This window comes from Agrilus planipennis, unplaced genomic scaffold, assembly GCF_000699045.2.
Source record: "Agrilus planipennis isolate EAB-ADULT unplaced genomic scaffold, Apla_2.0 scaffold158, whole genome shotgun sequence".
Taxonomy (NCBI): domain Eukaryota; kingdom Metazoa; phylum Arthropoda; class Insecta; order Coleoptera; family Buprestidae; genus Agrilus; species Agrilus planipennis.
Genome location: NW_020438924.1, coordinates 514,281 through 532,884, shown reverse-complemented (window position 1 = coordinate 532,884; position 18,604 = coordinate 514,281). Strand labels below are relative to the sequence as shown.

Below are 18,604 nucleotides of genomic sequence, written 5' to 3'. Positions count from 1 at the left end.
CATTATTTATAATACTAACGAATTGCACCTTTTAAAATCATTTCTAAGAAAACATAAATTTATTTGTAATAAGATTATTTATTTTCACTTAGATTAAGAAGTAAGTTAAAAAGTGCGTAACTTTTTGAAAATGCCGCTTTCAAAAACTTCGGAGTTAGGATGGTAGATGGCAGAACGTCACGGTTATTGGATGGTTGTCGGTAATTTAAAGAACGGAATAGTCGATAAGTGAGAGTTCTACTAGGCTGGCTCCGAGGGTAGCCGAGCGGGTCAATGTCTGAAGCATCTCAAAATTAATGGTGAGGTGAAGCCTGTGGCAAACGATTGAAATTAAACATCTTTTACAATGAAAACGGAATTTCAGGCATTGATTTCAAGTGTGTGGCAATAACGTGTATGTCGGTAACTTTAATTTGTTCTTTAAATGGTAGTTTAAAGTGCGTGACGGTGAGACTGAGCCATCTTCGCTCGGTTGCTCGTGAAAAGGGTGTCGCAAGAAATGTGATAAATCTATGAAGTTCGCTAGCGTCAAACTCTCCACATATAGAAGATAGACATGAGTGGACGCCCTAGGACGACGTCGTTTGCAGAGGGCAACAAGCAGCAACTCAATCCTCCCCTGGGAGGCATGAAAATTAGCAGTAAGTACCTATGTTACAATTCACTACGTCGTTGAGTCAATGACGTTGCAATAGCGTTCTCCGATCGTAGCCTCTTGCTGTGTTCAACATGGCTGCGTCAAATGTCTATTGAACGGTATTCGTTTGTTACTTGTCAAAGTCAAACCTTCAGAGGTTGTTTCCAAGAGTAATAGCAGCTGGCATCGATCGTCTTCTTCTCGTAAACCGTTCGGGTAACTCTTGTCGTCAACGTCATGGAAGTGATTTTATGTATAACATAAGGTACACCTTTGTTTCCATTTGCGATTTTCTTGTCCCAATTTGACCCAAAAAACACAATTGTAACATCTGGTATGGGTTTTGTTAATCATCCTACAGCACTGTAGCCCCCCTGCAATGGTAGCGCCAGGTTCCGCTATCTCCACCCACTTATCCATTTTCTTTGTACCACAGTTATAAAAAGTATGGGTGTTTGTAGTACCATGATAAAAAATTGTAGTACATATGTACTTTGGCCTTTGCTACTTAAAATGTTTCTGAGTTTCTTCAACAGTATGTTAATTTTTGAGAGTTCGTGACTTAAAATAGGTACCTACCTATAATAAAAAGGTACCCATATAATATTTGTTAATTTGGGCCCCACTCTTATACCCATTTGCTATTTGCCCCCTTGATATTATTATTTGCAATTGTTTAAACCTATTTTAAAGATATAAAACGTTAAAAGTAGCTTATATTTGTTAGAGATATTTTCAAATGTGCCAATGGAAGTATTTAACAACTAAAATTGATTTAAGTATTTAGTTTGTGGAAAATAGTGAAACGTACCTATAAGTAAGCACTTTTTAAGATCGAATAAATGAATTCATGGGATGCCTTAATTAGTTCTTAAAATAAGTCCAACGAACCTAAACATAATGTTCCTAAAATAGGTACTAGAACTGAAGAATGCTCACATGCTAAGTTAGGACTATACATATAGGCATTAGCTTTTCGTTAGCAACAAGAAAAACATCAGCATCACCACATTTTCCAATTAATGTTTTAATTAATTAATGTACCTACTAATCATGATTTAGGTGTGCAAGTTTGGTAGAATAATAATCCCAGTTAATGAATCGTTTTCTTACATTAGTTTGAACCATGCCAAAATAGATAACAGAAAAGTTTTTAATATTGCAGTTGAGAATTCAAATTTTTCTTTTTTAGTATTATTTACTCAAAAGATTGCTTTCATGTTAATAAAATCATATAATAGATATTTTGGTGAAGTATTTTTATAATAGCAATAATTGCCTTGAAAAATGGCTAGCTTTGCATGACATAAGAAGTTAAACTATAACTAGCTTGTTCTCGAAATAGACATAAGGACACTTATTTAAATAATGCTAGATAATTGTTTATTAATGTCTTGTTAGAACGTGCTTGCTCTTTTGTGTTATCCTATTTTGTCTTTATTAAAAAATCGCAGTAGTTAAAATGTGCAACATGACAGGGTTTGATATAATACCTGTAGTAAACAATTAAAAACCTACTTTTCATTAATAAATATAAACCCTTTTAAAACTGTGATATTCATAATAATAAATTTCAATACCATAACGTGTGTAGGTACATACAGTGGAGTGAAGTACAGACTTGTTACTTTCTCCTAATTGAAGTTTAGTGTTTGTAAGTTATTGCCCTTACTAATTGTGTCATAATGTCTATTTTGGGAAACATTAATAGTGCCTCCCTACCAGAGAATGGTTTAAATAAATTATTGTATTTATCGATTTTCATGTAGAACTAACAGTCACGTATTTTCTCTTTCTTTAAGCTTACATAGTAATGCAAGAAGAAATATACGTTGAAAACTCGTGAAAAGACGTCATCATTGTTTTTGTTCAAAATAATATCAAATTTTGTTAGTAACTCAGAAATAAGACTGTATGATTTGACGTCATATCTAGCTAATTACAGTCACTTGCCTGCTCCTAAACGTTTTGTGTCAGTGGTAGCTCATGTACCCACAAAGCAAAAAGTATTGGTTGTTTGCCAATTACTTTTCGGTTTTTGACCGGGAAGGTTACAAACTTTATTAAGATTGGTATTTGTGTAAACAAAGAAGTAAATGACAGTTTTTCCGCACACTTCTTTGTTTTTGGAAAAGTTACTGATTCATTGCTTCCTGGGGTAGCTTGAGACCATGCAGTGTTGGGGCAGTATTCCTCTGAAACTGGCTTTAAAAAATTATTTCCAAATTTAAACAGTTAAACACCCTATAATTAACTTTCAGACCCTCTGACAAATTATTTCACGGTTTTAATCTTAATTTAAATGACTGTTTGAGCTTAGATCCAAAAAACAATTGTGGGACAAGAAACACTTCTACTGGAAAGTAATAATTTAATATTGGAGGGCTTGGCACCCTCTAAATAACCCTCAGACCCGCCGACAAATTATCTCATAGGCATAATCCTATCTTAAATGATTCCAAAAGCTAGGATAAAAGAGATTATTGTGGGACAAGAAAAACATCCACTGAAAATCAGTAATTTAATATTGAGGAGTTTAGCACCCTATAACTAACCTTCAGACCTGCTGACAAATTATTTTACGGTTAAAATTTTAATTTAAACGACTCTTGGAGCTTGAGTACAGATCAATAAAATTCATAATTTATAGTTTTGGGGGTGTCGATTTCCTACCGAACTTAATTAGAAATATTTATCCAAAGAAGGTGTAGGTAAAGGCAATTTTAGCGAAAATAATAAGGGGTAGAGATGGATATCAAAGGTGTACTTTATTTCATTTTTTTCGGTAGGTAATAACAACACATGTTTAATACAAATTTGACATGTACATGTACGAATAATTGGATAAGTATGGTCAATTTGCATAAAGTTGTTTAAACTAATTTTTGAAAATTAGTCAGTAATTAAGTAGTTATAGGAGTCATACAAGAACTCTTATCTATAATAAAGTTTTCTCGTTTGCGTCAGAAACATTAAGAAGTTTCCGTTTGATTGGTGTGACTGAGTTGCAAGCATGTTTTGTTTGTAACATGCAAAATCTCTAATAAATTGTTACGCTTTTTATCTGGAAAACATATGTTTTAATACTTTTGGGTCGTGCAACTGGCTATATTTTTTATGAATCTGATTTTTGTTGTTTTGTTGAAACACTTTTCAGAGTAAAAATAATTAATTCTGAAGTACATTTCCAAGGACTTTTAAAAAACAATTTTTGTTAGTTACTTAATACCTATTAATTTTGAGTACGACTGTAATCGTAATTATGATATGCATTTTTATCAAAAGATTTTTCAAAAATCGGTAAAGGCTTTCGCGGCCGATAGGTGAACTGATGCTATCCTGATTCGTGTCTAAAGACTTCCGATGCTGGATGTGGAAGAACCTCTGAAGAAGTCACCATTCGTGCTGGCGAAACGTTAGGAAGCAAGTCAAATCAATGACGACCTTTAGACCCGAATCAGGGCAGCATCAGTTCAGGTTTTTGGAAGTTTTTTTTAAATTGGTTTTGTCTTATTATGTGTGTGTGTTTGTTTATTTAATAAATCAAAATGAGAACTGACGATGAGAGGACTAACCAAAAACAGAAGAGTAGTGAGAAAAGTCCTCGAGAGTAAGTAGTACTTTTCATCTAATTATTAATTTAAAGTTGCGCGGATTGTTTGTTAAGCTTTTGTGAATTAGTTTATATAATTCACTTTCCAGCAAAATAGTGGAATTAAGCGATCCGATTGCGTCATTTCCTTAAAATAATTAATTAGTTTTCGAGATAAAATTAATAGGAAACGTCGTAAGCAAGTTTTCTTGTGTCAAGTGAGAGAACATGTGACACAGATCTGTTTTAAAAATTATTGTAGATGCGCAGAATTCTTCGAGATTAACAAAAGGCGGAGCAACGACATACGAAAATCATTGTATTTGTCGTCGTCATTTACGTATAGTAATCAACCTTCCAAAAGAGAGATATAGGTCCTTGCTTTTTATACAGTCGATGATCCGAATTTAAAATCAGATGTGGGTCACGTGGGGCCCTTGAACCAACTCATTATGCAGTGTAAAATTATTTTGTAGGAGTTGTAAGCGCTTATCCTTCTACTGAACTCAAACTATACAATAACTCCTGAATCGATAAAGTTTTACATTTACAATTGGTCCGTCAATGTTCCCTGTCCAGCATAATTTGCCGCTAATTTGTTGTTAAATCCAAAAATTTGTCTCTGCACTCTGTTACTGACAAATATACGACGTGCGAATTAGATAATCTCCAAGTAGAAATTATGAAGAAAAGGAAAATTTAAGGTCCACATTTGTCGCTGCAAGATGGTATTTTTTTCCATTTTATCGCGAATCGAGCTTCAACTTGATCAACAAAAACCAATTGGAGATCTGTCAGGTTGACTCTCATATACTGTATCTTGAAATAGAAAAATATTGTAAGGCCTACAACTTCTCGTTGAATGATTTTTCGCTGGTCAATTGGACTTTAGTCTATAAAATCGACGATGGTACCATTTTTCATCGATAAATTGTAGTTCTTACAGCATTTTTCTATGATGTTTTACTTCGAGATACACAAACTATGTGTAGCATCAGTTTGACGTCTTTCCAATTGCCCCTTGCTGGACAAGTTGTAGTAGAAGGCGCGAAAAAATCGAAGCTGGACTCGCGAGAAAATGAATAAAAGTAAAAGCATTCTTTCTGGGACAAATTATGGTCATTACAGTATTTTCTATTAAGCCATTTCTATTTTGAGATAATGCTATGTGTGGTGTCATTTTGATGTCAAGTTAGTATGTCGTCTATTTTCTGGAGCGACAAATTTTTGGATTTGATAACAAATTAGCGAATAATTAGCTTCAAACTATAGTACGTTTCAGAAATAAGAAATATAGCTTTGTCGTGTCAGCATAATAAACGTGTAAATTGACGTTTGTTTTGCTAATAGTCGTTGCTTGCGCTTAAGTATAGTCTTATCAATAAATTGAAACAATATTTTGAAAAAAACATATTTTTATAATACGTATCCTATCGGTTAATGCATACAGAAATAATCGAAAAAAACATCTGAATTTGTTCAATTGTTTTCTGTAATTGTAATTTGTTGAAGAAATCGTAATATAATGTGACTTCGCACTAAACAACTGGTCCTTCTAGCTATTATTGCTATTTCAAACTATTTTGCAGCACATAACCATACAGGTTACGTATTTGTCGGTTATCTTATCTTTATAGTATTTGATGCGTGAAATACGATGTTTATATTTTATAATTATGTTTCAAAGTTCGTGTCGTTCAGAACTCTTTCTTATTATTAATTAACGTAGAACACCCAAACCTTCAATTTGGTATACGTAATATACTTGCGACCTTTGTAGCACTAATACGAGGGTGGATTGATAAGTTTCCGGCCTGACCAAGAAAAACAAGGTTTTTAAAAATTTTTTTTTTTTATTTCTCAACATAATCTCCTCCAAGGCTGATACATTTCTCATAGCGGTGTTCCAGTCTATTAATGCCATCTCTATAGACTGATTCGTCAAGCTCCTCAAAATAACCATTTACAGCTTCGATTACTTCTTCATTGTCCGCAAATCTCTTACCGCCAAGCCATTTTTTGAGATTAGGGAACAGAAAATAGTCACTCGGGGCTAGGTCTGGAGAGTAAGGAGGGTGCGGCATCAATTCAAACTTTAGATCGTTGATTTTAGCCGTCGCAACGATTGACGTGTGCGCTGGTGCGTTATCGTGATGAAACAAGATTTTTTTCTTCGCCAGATGAGGTCGTTTAATTTTCACCTCGTGGCTCAAACGTTGCAATAAGTCTGCGTAGTATTGACCAGTGATAGTATTACCCTTTGCAAGGTAATCAATGTATATAATACCTCTTGCATCCCAAAAAACAGTAGCCATAACCTTGTTCGCCGAAAAAATTGTTTTTGCCTTCTTTGGAGTTGGTTCCCCTGGTCCAATCCACTGTTTAGACTGTTCTTTGGTTTCAGGAGTGTAGTGGTGGACCCACGTTTCGTCAACGGTTACGAATCGACGCAAAAATTCGCTTGGATTACGCTTATACAATGACAAATTTGCGGTAGAAATGTTTTTTCGAATCAATTTTTGGTCGACTGTTAGCAAACGCGGCACCCATCTTGCACAGAGCTTTTCCATATGCAAATGTTGGTGCAAAATATGTTGCACACGTTCATATGACATCTTACAGGTCTCAGCTATCTCACGCACTTTCAATCTGCGGTCTCCCAGCACTATTTGATGAATTTTTTCGATCATATCTGGAGTTGTGACCTCAACGGGGCGTCCTGAGCGAGGCCCATCAGAGGTGCTCACACGACCCTTTTTAAACTCGGAAACCCACTGCTTAACGGTTGAATATGACGGGGAGGATGTCCCCAGTGTTGAGTCCATCTCTTTTTTAATTTCCTTCGGCGTTAACCCCTTCAAATAAAAGTATTTGATGACAGCACGATTTTCCTGCTTTTCCATTTTTACGAAAACCACAGAGGCGTCTTGTTCAGCGTGCTGTCAAACCTACACTAGCAAGGAGATCGGGCTGAAACTATAGCTACAAGCTATCCAAGGATGGTACTATAGAATGTCACCTCAAGGTAGGCCTAGTGGCGTCATCTCTTGGTTAGGCCGGAAACTTATCAATCCACCCTCGTAAGTACTTCCGATTTGCTATTAAATGTTATAAATTAAATGACATTGAAAAAATAGGTATTTGTATAGCATATATAACTATAGACACTTGGCTAATTTCACAGATTTTTATTAAAACTCGTAACTATAAACATTACGAGATGTTCTACTTAAGAAAAAATCGGTAAAACATAAACAATTAGTAGAATACACCCCTGAAGAAGGCCTAATAAGGCGAAATAATGTACTACATTTACGATCAGGGTTAATAAGGAAACTGTGAAAATCGTCCAAATATTTTTAGTTTTACATCTACTTAAATTAAATATCTAAATGCCCCTTTAATTTTGCAAATTGATTTTGACATTAAATGTATATAAAGTACCCATGTTAAATATCCCTCGGTTCTTCAATAATATGTACTTTGACAACTTAATTGATTATTATTATTTATTTTTGATATTACTACTGTTGATTTAAGAAATGTGTTAAAAACTGTGTCATCTTATCTTTAACAAAATATCACTTGCTTAATCATTACCGTCTCGTGACTGTTCGTGGTACAGGCAATAATTATTAATACACATAAACTTGTTAACATACTGATTTTATTTACCAAAACACGTATTTAGGTATTTATTCTTGAGTAAAGTACCATAACCATCTGCTTACGTACAATTTGAAAAAATGAACAAATTAACGTGGTGGTTATTCAGAATTCAGACTAATATTTGAGTACTTATTTGTGTACCCCCAGTTGTTAGTAGCTGCATATTTTGAGAAATCGGGTCTTCCCTTTTTATCAAAGGAAAATGTATAATTATTTAGTTACTATTTAAAGCCCTCAACTCAAGATTTATTAACAAACACAATGTACGAAAAGTAAAACAAATTCAATAAACTGGTGCTGTCATTATTCAGGTCTAAAGGTTATCATCGGTGGAATTTGCTTCCTAACGTTTCGCTATCACGAGTAGCGACCTTCTTTAGAGGTCTTCTTCCATCTCTGATGCTGGATGTGGACCTTTAAACCCGAATCAAGACAGCACCAGTTCATCAAGTGGTCGCGAAAGCTTTTACTACTTTGTCAAATTCAATAAAGCTTAAAGTGCAAATCAAAAGTACGAAAAAGTATATAAAAAATGAATTACCTATAAAGGTACTTTTTCTTTTTACACTTGGTTACATATAGCAGTATTACCATCTAGTAAGGACCTAGAGATAGCTTTAAATAAAATGGAAGCGGTACTGACAGTAAAACTAAAATACTGGTATGCAAGGGAATAAGAAGTAGGGAAAGAGCGAATATAAAGACAGGAGACGAAAAATTAGAAGAAGTGGCTGATTCTAGATACCTAGGAAGTCAGATAAGTCAGGATGGAAGGAGTTCAATAAAAGGAAGTCACTTCTATGCTCGCGAACGGTTAATTTAGAAATTCGAAAAAGGTTGTTAAAGGTGTATGTTTGGAGCACGATATTGTACGGGTGCGAAACATGTAACAGTGGGCGCGGCGGAAAAGAAAGGGTTAGAAGCGTTCGAAATGTGGTGTTACAGGCGGATGATGTGGATATCGTGGGTAGAAAAGGTTAGAAATGAAGAGGTATTGGAAAGAATAGGAGAACAGAGGACTCTATGGAAGTTTATAAGGACACCTTCTCAGGCATGAAGGTCTAGTCAGAGACATATTAGAGGCAGAAACAGGAGTTAGGAGGGGTAGAGGTAGACCTAGATTAGATTACTCTTCGCAAATAGTCAAGGATGTGGGCTGTTCTAGTTTTAGGGAAATGCGAAGTTTAGCTCAGGATAGGAAAGAGTGGATGGAGGTATGTGTCCAACCAGTCTTAGGGCTGACGACCTCATGATGATGACTTGGTTACAGCGATTTTCATTTGATTTCTTCTTAATAAATGTAAATGTAACTGAAAATTCTTTAGCGACAAAAGTCAACATTCCATCCCGGGTGAAAATTACCACGGGCCTAGAGAAGAAAGTACGCCCTTCTTGCCGGGAGTTTGTCACCCTTGTCTTCGGCTCGGGTGGAAATTGACACCCAAGGTGAATTTCGTACTTTCTACCCTTGTTGCATAAATACACTATTACTTTATGAGAGAAATGGATCTCGGTACTATCTAAAAAAGGTAAAAATGGTCTTAATAAATGTGCTCCTGTATTTCTTTGCAAAATAGGAATATTATAATTACAATTCTTGTGTTAATATTGTGCATGTGTCATAAAAGGATAAACCGCAGGCTTTGCACATAGGTTAGTATATTTTTGCGAATGCTCTGTTCTGTTTAATGTTTGTCTTTGTTTATCTTTTAATATGTTTATATTCGAGTATTGTACTTTCATAAAAATTTTTATTGGTTCGTATGTGTAAATAGCAAAGGTTCGTAATATACATGCATTATGTATGTGTTATTGGAGGTCTTATCTTTCCACTCGGCTCTGGCGTACAGTCGGAATGTCGAGCGGAGCAGTTTCACACAAACCTTCGTTCGAAAGTGCCGGATTTTAAGTGACGACTCTTATTATAGACATTCACACTTGTGTGTTGTTAATGTTTGAATTAATGAAAAGGCCACCACCGTAATTGTTCGATTATTCATCTGTGTGTATTTTATTTAAAAGTGCCCTTGGTGTGCTGTGCGATAATGTGATTTTTTTACTACTGCACGTTATTCGATTGTGATCGCAACTTTTACTAGGTAGTAATAAGAAAAATCTACACCTGTTTGTGTTTTTTGCGTTTAATAAATAGCGGCGAGTGGGTTTTTGGCTGCTTTTATTCCTCAAACTTTGCTATTTTGGTTTTGTCGGGTAAATATACTTGTGAGTAGTTGAATGCTCTGTGCACTTATTAACTGTCGCGATTTTGTCTCCATTTAGCAGACGTACAATCTACTAATTCCTGCCAAGTCGTACATACTAGGTTTCATTCGCGGCTTCGCTCGGGTTGATGTCCTAAATACTTGTCAAAGATCACTGATAACCACATAAAACTATTTTTTTTCTATCCCTCGGGAACAGTATTTTTTTCTGGATAAAAGGTATCTTATGTCCTTTCCCGTACCCCTGACAATGTGTGTACAAAATTTCATGATCATCGGTTAAGTAGTTAAGGCGTGAAAGCGTAACAAACTCTATAATAATAGTTAGAATTATTTTATTCGTTTTGTCACATAAAACGTAAAAAAATGTTTAATTAAACACCAATGTGATCGCTGTTTGAAGAGTGACATATCTTTTATCAGGAATCCTTCTACAATTTTTTTTCAGTTGATAGGAAGTTTTGCCCAATATCGAAACGAAACATTCGAATGTAGATACATAGCAATAATCTTTAGTGCTGTAATATGTATTTCCAAGGCTGTCTCTCCTCATTTACTGATTATGTTTGCCATTGCCTCTAATAAAGCACGGCATCTCGTTAAATATTAATTTGAAATCGAAAATATTTCTTCTTTAAAAAGAAAAAGAGTTGTAGTACCTAATTAGTCATAGAGATCGGAACGTATATTGTTTGTATGTTAACAATCTTTTGTTTAATTGCGTACTGTTATCTTTTTTCTCATTATTGTTTATTTATTACAATGTTAATTAGCATGTTTTGCGGAAAATCGTATATGCTGAAACCATTCCAATAAACAAAGAAGTAAGTACAACATATTTAATGTTTCCAATAATATTATCGTGTTTTGACGATGCTGTCTTACGTGAACAAGAATTTTATTTAGGTGCTTCTAAAGAAATGGGTACACAACAGGTAAATGTACGCTTTGTTGTTTTTGTAAATATGGATAACATCCTGTTGTTGAATCTTTAATTAATTAATTCATATGATAATAATAATATGGTTTTTAACACAAACTAAGAAAATTTAAATCTTACACGCGATAAAGTTTTGTGGAAAAAGTTTAAAAACAAGCGAAATGGGACGCTTATTTTCTATTGTATTTTCTTAATTTTCTTATGATTAAAAAGCCAGTAGAACGATGAATTTAAAAGATACAAAATTTAAGCCTTGTTTATCAATAATTATTAATTTATTTTTTATTAAATGGCAAAGTTCACGCGTTTTTTTATTTATTTTACCAGATTACCTTAATTAATTTTGTATATTGTCAACTATAAATTTTTTATGAATAATTTAGCATCTCACAATTTAAGAAAATTAGCATAAATCTTTCAAATCTAATATGCGACTACCATATTAAGATATTGGTAATCGATTAAACAGTAACTTTATTATGAAATTATTCACGTCCTTCTATCAACTGCATATCAACTTTAGGAGACTTAAGGATACTTTTTTAGATACAATAATATCTCATTCAAAAACCATGACAATTTCGAATGTGTTATTGATCAGGTGTAGCAGTAATACCTGTGCGCTTCAAAAAAGTTACCGTTGACGTATTTTTATTGGCAGGTCAATTTGAAGGATGAAGTGTACTCCTACTGAATGAAATTAAAAAGCAAAAACAATAGAAAATGCAATCGAGTAATGTGGGCCTATGTAGCTTGTAAAAAACGATACATGTAAACAAATTATTAATTTTTATTTAACAGTCTATCGGTTTTTTTTTTTTTAATATTACTACAGATCGTGATTTTGATCCTTTTGAAACAGAAATATACCTACCTAGATTGATCGTTGAAGAAATTACCGGTTTTCCTTTAATGATAGGTATATTATGATTACACGCCAAGGGAAGAATTACGGCATTCCCCTCCGAGTCTGAATTTCCCGATTTTAGGAACAAGAGCCCAACATTTCCTTTCCTTATTAGGAAAGGATTTTACCATCAACCTGCCGATTTTTACTCTAAAATAATTTTTCAGTCCCCCTCCTAGGAACTTACCATTTTCGCCTTCTTGAATTTATTCATTCTATATGCGCGTTTCGGCTGTTGTGCCATCGCCAGGAGTTTTATTAAAGATTCAAATTAAAATGTATAATCGCTCCTATCAATGTTCATTACACTTTACATTTAATATCGAGTTCATTTATCTAAAATGTCATTGAAAAGTCGAAAAGTCTAGGTTATTACGTCTTTAAATGTAGACGGTTCTAAATTCATAGTAATATCTATTGCCATTGTAGTAAGTGATGCAAGTTTACGATCCCAATTATTTCAGTTATGTATTTGTTGATAAAGTAAAATATTCAAGTAAGTTTTAATTCATTTTAATTTATATATCTGATCGTTGACATAACGTCATATAAAATTATTATTAGTCTGGCCAATTAAATTTCGTTTGAACCGCAAAACAGGGATCATTTTTGTCATTTTTAAATGTCACTGTAAACAGGCATAAATGGGTTAACATTTAACATATTTTCAACTAATTAAGGCCTGCATATCTTAAAGTTCTTCGATATATTTGCGTTGATACTTCAATTACCAGTTAATTTATAAGTAAAAATATAAAAAATACAATAAATTAAAGGAAAAGAAAGACATAAATAAAGTACCGTGCTGAAATCTGGTTATGGAAAATGAGAAAAGCTTAATTGATTATAAATGGTGTGATAATAAACAAAATAACACCATGTAGTTCCTACAATTTATTTTGTATAAAGCTAAAAATCGAGCCTGAAAATTGATTGTTAATATTGTACGTGGTACATGCTTTAGATTTCACGATCACTTGAGTGTTACCATTAAAAAAAAAAAATACGAAAACATAATAGATATATTTGAAACACAATGATGTTTTCATAGTTAAAAATAAAACTATTCCTGGGAATTTATATTAACGTCTAATCTGTAATAAATTATGAAAAATCGTACTTTCGGGGAAGAAGTGTGATAAAAATTATGTACACCCCTGGGGAGTAAAATACAGCACCCCCTCGCCTTCTGCCAGGGTGTACTTTCTTCCCTTACTACGTAATAAGCTTTTGTTTAAAACAATCACATCATGATTCTAAAATGATTCCTGTTCATGGTTTTTGAACGATTAATTCGTTTAAAAATAAATTCGTGATGCAATTGAAGTATTTTAAGATTGCTCTAAACGTATTTACTTATTACAGGTAATAAAGACGAAATAGTTTTTAGCCAACAGGCAATTAAGCAAACTTTCGCAATTACTGGAAAAACTAAAGGTATTTGTTTAATTTTTAATCATTTAGCAAAACGTACCTATAAGTTTTCTTTATCATGTGATCGTCGATCATACAATTGATTTAATCCGATAGTCAGATGATTGACAAATAATCAACAAAATTTAATGTGCAGTTTGTATTCACTTGATTAACGATTAATTAAAATTCAAATTCTTGCGAATAAAAGATTGAGAATGAGTTAATGTTATTCGGTTGGGTTTTTAATTTGTTAATTTGTAGTTAATGTGTTGAAAAACATACAACAGTATCTAGTTAACTTGCGATATCTTTATAATGACTAACGATGAGTACCGAGTACCTACTTGTAATAAAGATATGCGTTCAAATAAAGTAGATACTATAGCACACAATAATTTTTCATTCGTCAAATCATCAATTTGTAACGCGTTTTATGTTCTGTTTGCTGGTTATTATAGATATCTCTTGCATTTTGCTTTTACAGCTTGTATTGTTAATTTAGTTAGATGTTAGTTGCTCTAACAATAAGAGCAATAGTTTTTCAAAGGAAAATTGTCAAAACGTTTTTCTTTTTTGCATTTTTAACTTCCTGAATTTCCTTTAAAAGAAACAGGTTTTGTATGCGTTCTTTAACGTTTCATACGAAACCGCACATAAGCTGAAGTTGTGATTGGAATCAATGTGAAATAAACGTACATTTACGATCAGATTGAAAAATAAAACAGATTTGTTGACCTCTTAATCAGTCACGTATTTTACTTGGCTCTGCCGTATAGTTCGCAGCATTTCCTGATTTCAAATAAATTAATGGTTAACAGTAATGACGTCAATGGCATTATGATTCGATTTCAATAAGAATTGTAAATAAAGAGAACAATAGGTCATTTCATTGTAATTGCTTACAAAATTCATTGAATTTTGTAGCTTGTTTAATGTAATTTATGTTATGGACTGCAAAATTGCTATTCAAAATACGTAAATTATTATTTTCTTTTACGAATGCACGTAGATGCAAAAGAATGACGCATGGTGTACTTTGTGTGGGTATATGGTATATTTTCACATGTGACGCACCAATGTTAAATTTAATTAAAGTTTATTCAAACTATTCTCTCTTTGTGAGGTATCTTAATAATTTATCTACCTTCACAATGTCTTCTTTTTCTATAATTACACCCCCAAACAAGGTTGTCAACTTTTCTTCGACGAAATGTACTATTTTCCAAAATTAGCTATAAAAAATATAGTATTTTATGGAAAAAGTAAAAAAAAGACAACGATATGTCTTTTATTTATTTATTTTTATTAAAACTATATTTCTTTGCATTTCTTGCATTTTTTAACATTTTTTTGTGTACAATTCAATTTTTAAACTAAAAGCTCATTTTGTATTAATGAGATATTACTCACAATTTCGAATTCATAACCGAAAATATCCTTTCTGTGAATGTCGAAAATTGACGAGAATGATATTACTTTAATCTTTAATACTTTTTTAAAATATACTGCCATTTTTGGCTTGTAGTTTTGTCAGTAGACTTACTATAATCCTTTACTTTTGCAAAACATGTAAAATTGTTATTTCAGAGTAATTTCCATACTCAATTTTCTTGTAAATTTAGAATTTCTAGTATTGTTCATTGACTGGTTTTAAATTTAAATTTTGGATTTTGTATAGCCAATTGCTTTAACTAAAATCAAACCATTTATTAAGATAAGTGTAAATATTTATCAATAAATAGCAAAAAATTCTTTTGAATTTCATAACTTTCTGTGGGGAATTTTACTTTTTGGTTTCAGATTTGAACTATACTGTTGCCATTAATTTCATTCATCATAAGGGCGCGTTCATAAATTTTTAAAATGAAGAATTCGTTAGATTTAGGTATTCAAAATATAGTATTTTTGCGTATTACATATATATTTCTTCAACAGTTTATACTATATATGTTATAGTACAGTTGGCAACCCTACCTCCTAACTATTATCCTTTATCCTGCGGATCTCGTTGTGAATATTTTTAAAGTTTTTCTTGTTTTGCAAACATTTTGATAACATCGCAAGGCACGATTTTTCTCACTATTGTCGCATTAGTCATATGTGTCGGGAAACTCGAGAAAAAGCCTTGAAAATTTGAATAGAATACTATCAGATTTTGTTTTGAATCAGTCAAGAAAATCAACGTCAACTACCTGCTATAATACCTAGTATTTCCTATTGTGCAGGTATACATATTACACTTATTTATAAATTAAGTTTAATTTGATAATACGTAATCGATATTAAAGTTAAACATTTTCTATAAATAAGTGTGATACTTACGAAAGAAAAAATACTACCTGAACATTAAAAATATGTAAATACAGATAAGAGAGAGCAGATAAGACATCTGCACTTGATTTAGGTACACTCATCAATCGTATTTCGGATGTCACTATACAAACGTTTAAAGCATCCCTTGTGGAGACAAAATCGTATAGTTATTAAGGTGCACCAGAGCTAAATAAAAAAATGATTTTAGTGCTACCGTAATGTAATACATCTTCGGAAAATACAGTATGGAAAAATATAACTAACAACAAAAAAAATCGTCGTCATGTGTATTTTTAATTTGTTTATATGGGCCTGTATCTTATTAGTTCAAAAAGCAGTTGGATTATCATCATCTCGACTAGGATTTATAAAGGGCATGCCCCATGTAGCGTGTGGACCTCATGTGGCTAATAAGGGGCATACCGATATAAGGATTTTCCCGTAGATTCCTCATGAAAATTCCACCAAAAAAATGGTGATACTAAAATGAGGATTTCCTTATGGGTTTTTCATATGGGTCTTAAGGGGCAAACCTATCACATATATAAACTTTAATTAAATCTACCTTATGGGGGCTCGATGAGGCAAATCCGATTGAAAATACTTTCGGTAAAATGAAAAAACGTATAAATAATAATTCCCTTGCTCAATTATGTCGTCGTTTCAATGAAATCTTTTACATTTGCAACCAACCAACAACTGTATTTCCTAATGCTTTTATAAGAACTGAAACCAGACGCATCAAGTGACTTATTGACTACAAAAGAGCCCAATAACACAATCTTACTTAAAAGCAAACAAATTTTACAAATAACTGATGTATGTGTATATTGAATTTTTTTCATTAATAATAAAGTTCATTTTTACAAAAATTTTTAATGGGGTAGTAATAATTGTTCCCTGCGGGGGCTACATGCGGCTTTCCTGATGATGGGCAAATGCGGCAAGGCGTTATATGCCCCTTCCTTGTCCCAGGGGGAATGTCGCTGGGCCCACAAGAAGTAGTGTGGCTATCGACTTAGGACCCTATGTGCACCCCCTCAAAATTCTAGCTATTTTGAGTGGAGTTCCTGTTAGTTTCAAATTTTTATCACATTCCCTGTCATGATCCTAAGCAATCAATGGACCAAGGTGTAATTTATCAAAGTAGGGGTTTCTCTCACAATCAGCGTAAGTTTTTAATTGATATCTCACATCCTTGGTGAGGGTATCGATAAAAATCCTGTCATTTATTATCCACTGAGTACATTAGCAAAATCTTAAACCGATCTTAAGGTTTTTCTTTTGGGAACGCGATTTTTAATTTTCAGTGTGAATCGCCAAAAATCCTAGTCTAGCCAATCGGAAAGTGCCCCAACTTTTTTAATTATTTGTGAATTTTTGCCATTCTATGTATTATTTAAAAAACGTATCTTAAAATTTTGTTTGTTGTTGGTTATATATGAGACAACATGTTGATGTCAATTTTATTAATTAACTGGTTAGCTTTTCGATTAAAAATCTTAATGCGATTATGTTTTTTCTAAAATGATATTGTTTTATGCCATGCTATATTTGTCGAAGTGTTGGATCAGTTGTTTTGTACACAGCAGCTGTTATAAGTCTATTAGACAAAAATTTCAATGTCTCCGCGGTCGGCTGGTAGTCCAACTATTTCTAAAATGTCGTTGACAGAGGACCTTATTATTACGGATACAAAAGAAACGGACTCGATTACTGCGAAAGAACAGCCTTGTGATAATAAAGACGTTGACAACGACGGTCCTAAAGTTTCAGAATGTAAATATGATTGTAATGTATCTCAAAAAGTTGACGAGGATTCCGAGGATTACAAAGGTAGTAGACGGTATTCGCAGAAGTGCGAAAATGTGACTAAATCGGATAAAAAACATAACAAATTAGTGTCGGGAAGGTGTGATAACAAAAAAGTGAATTTATCGTCTGACGCAGTGAAGGAAAAGACTAAGGACATTAAGGATAAATTGAATCACAATTCAACCTACTCACGCATCGTGGCTTACTTAAGGAAATTGACCAAGTCTTTTAATAGTAAGTTGCTATTTAGTGGTTTTAGTGTTTTATTAGAACATAGGCTTTCACAGCCGGAATCCATAATAGAATCCAGCTGTTGACTGACATCTTCATTGGATACTGCGAAGATTAGGATGTACATCTTCAGTCAGTATCCACTCCGCCGAAGATGTCAACAGCAATTACTGACAAAACTACCTGAATTTATCATTTATTTTGACTCAGTGTTGTTTCAAATAATTATTGTGTTAAATTATAATCTGGCATTTATGTTAAGCTCAGATGCCGCAAGAAGGATCAAGGATTAAAATAGTACTTAATATACTCTACGAAAGTAAATAAAAAGCTAATGTTTCACTATTTTCACTCTTATCTAGTGCAAACAAAATTAACGCAAACACCTGACATATCCTTGCCCGTATCAATTGATGATATATTTCTCATCATATGTACTTGACGTATAATATGATTGGCTGGTGTGTGATGAAAGTATTTTCAAGATGTTGAAGGACTCGAAATAAAAATGTTCAGTCTCTCAGAGTCTCTGAAAGCGAGACTAGTCTCCGTCTCTCATCGAGTCTCTCTGGTGTCGCTGAGAGAGACTGTCAAAAAAACTGTTTAGCGTCTCTGAACGAGAGACTCGAATCTATCAATAAGTGGTGTCTCGATAGACATGGTTAAAATTTTCTAAGGTCAACATATTTCAGAGATCCTAGTCTTTCTACGAGAGACTCGAGTCTCTCAGTTTTTCAGTTTTATTCATTCAGTCTCTCTGTGAGAGACTCGAATCTCTGAATTAACAATTTTATCGTTCGAGTCTCTCATACAGAGACTGTGAGAGATCCATAAAAACACCTAGGCAATAACTGAGAGACTG

At 33.2% G+C, this 18,604-nt stretch overlaps 1 protein-coding gene across 9 annotated transcripts in view; it reads left to right on the top strand.

The window, feature by feature from the left end:
- Positions 1-241: 241 nt before the first annotated feature.
- LOC108740221 (protein kinase shaggy) overlaps positions 242-18,604 on the top strand; it is a 40,368-nt gene continuing 22,005 nt past the window's right edge. For 2 of the 9 annotated variants that reach the window (XM_025973965.1, XM_025973963.1), the window contains exon 1: positions 243-641. In XM_025973965.1, the coding sequence (XP_025829750.1) occupies positions 557-641 (85 nt within the window). In that variant the 5' untranslated portion in view covers positions 243-556. Of the gene's footprint in view, positions 642-9,755; positions 10,122-11,440; positions 12,464-13,332; positions 13,405-17,259; positions 17,746-18,604 lie in introns of those variants that run through there. The other 7 variants (XM_025973958.1, XM_025973957.1, XM_025973956.1 and 4 more) reach the window with 7 other exon arrangements.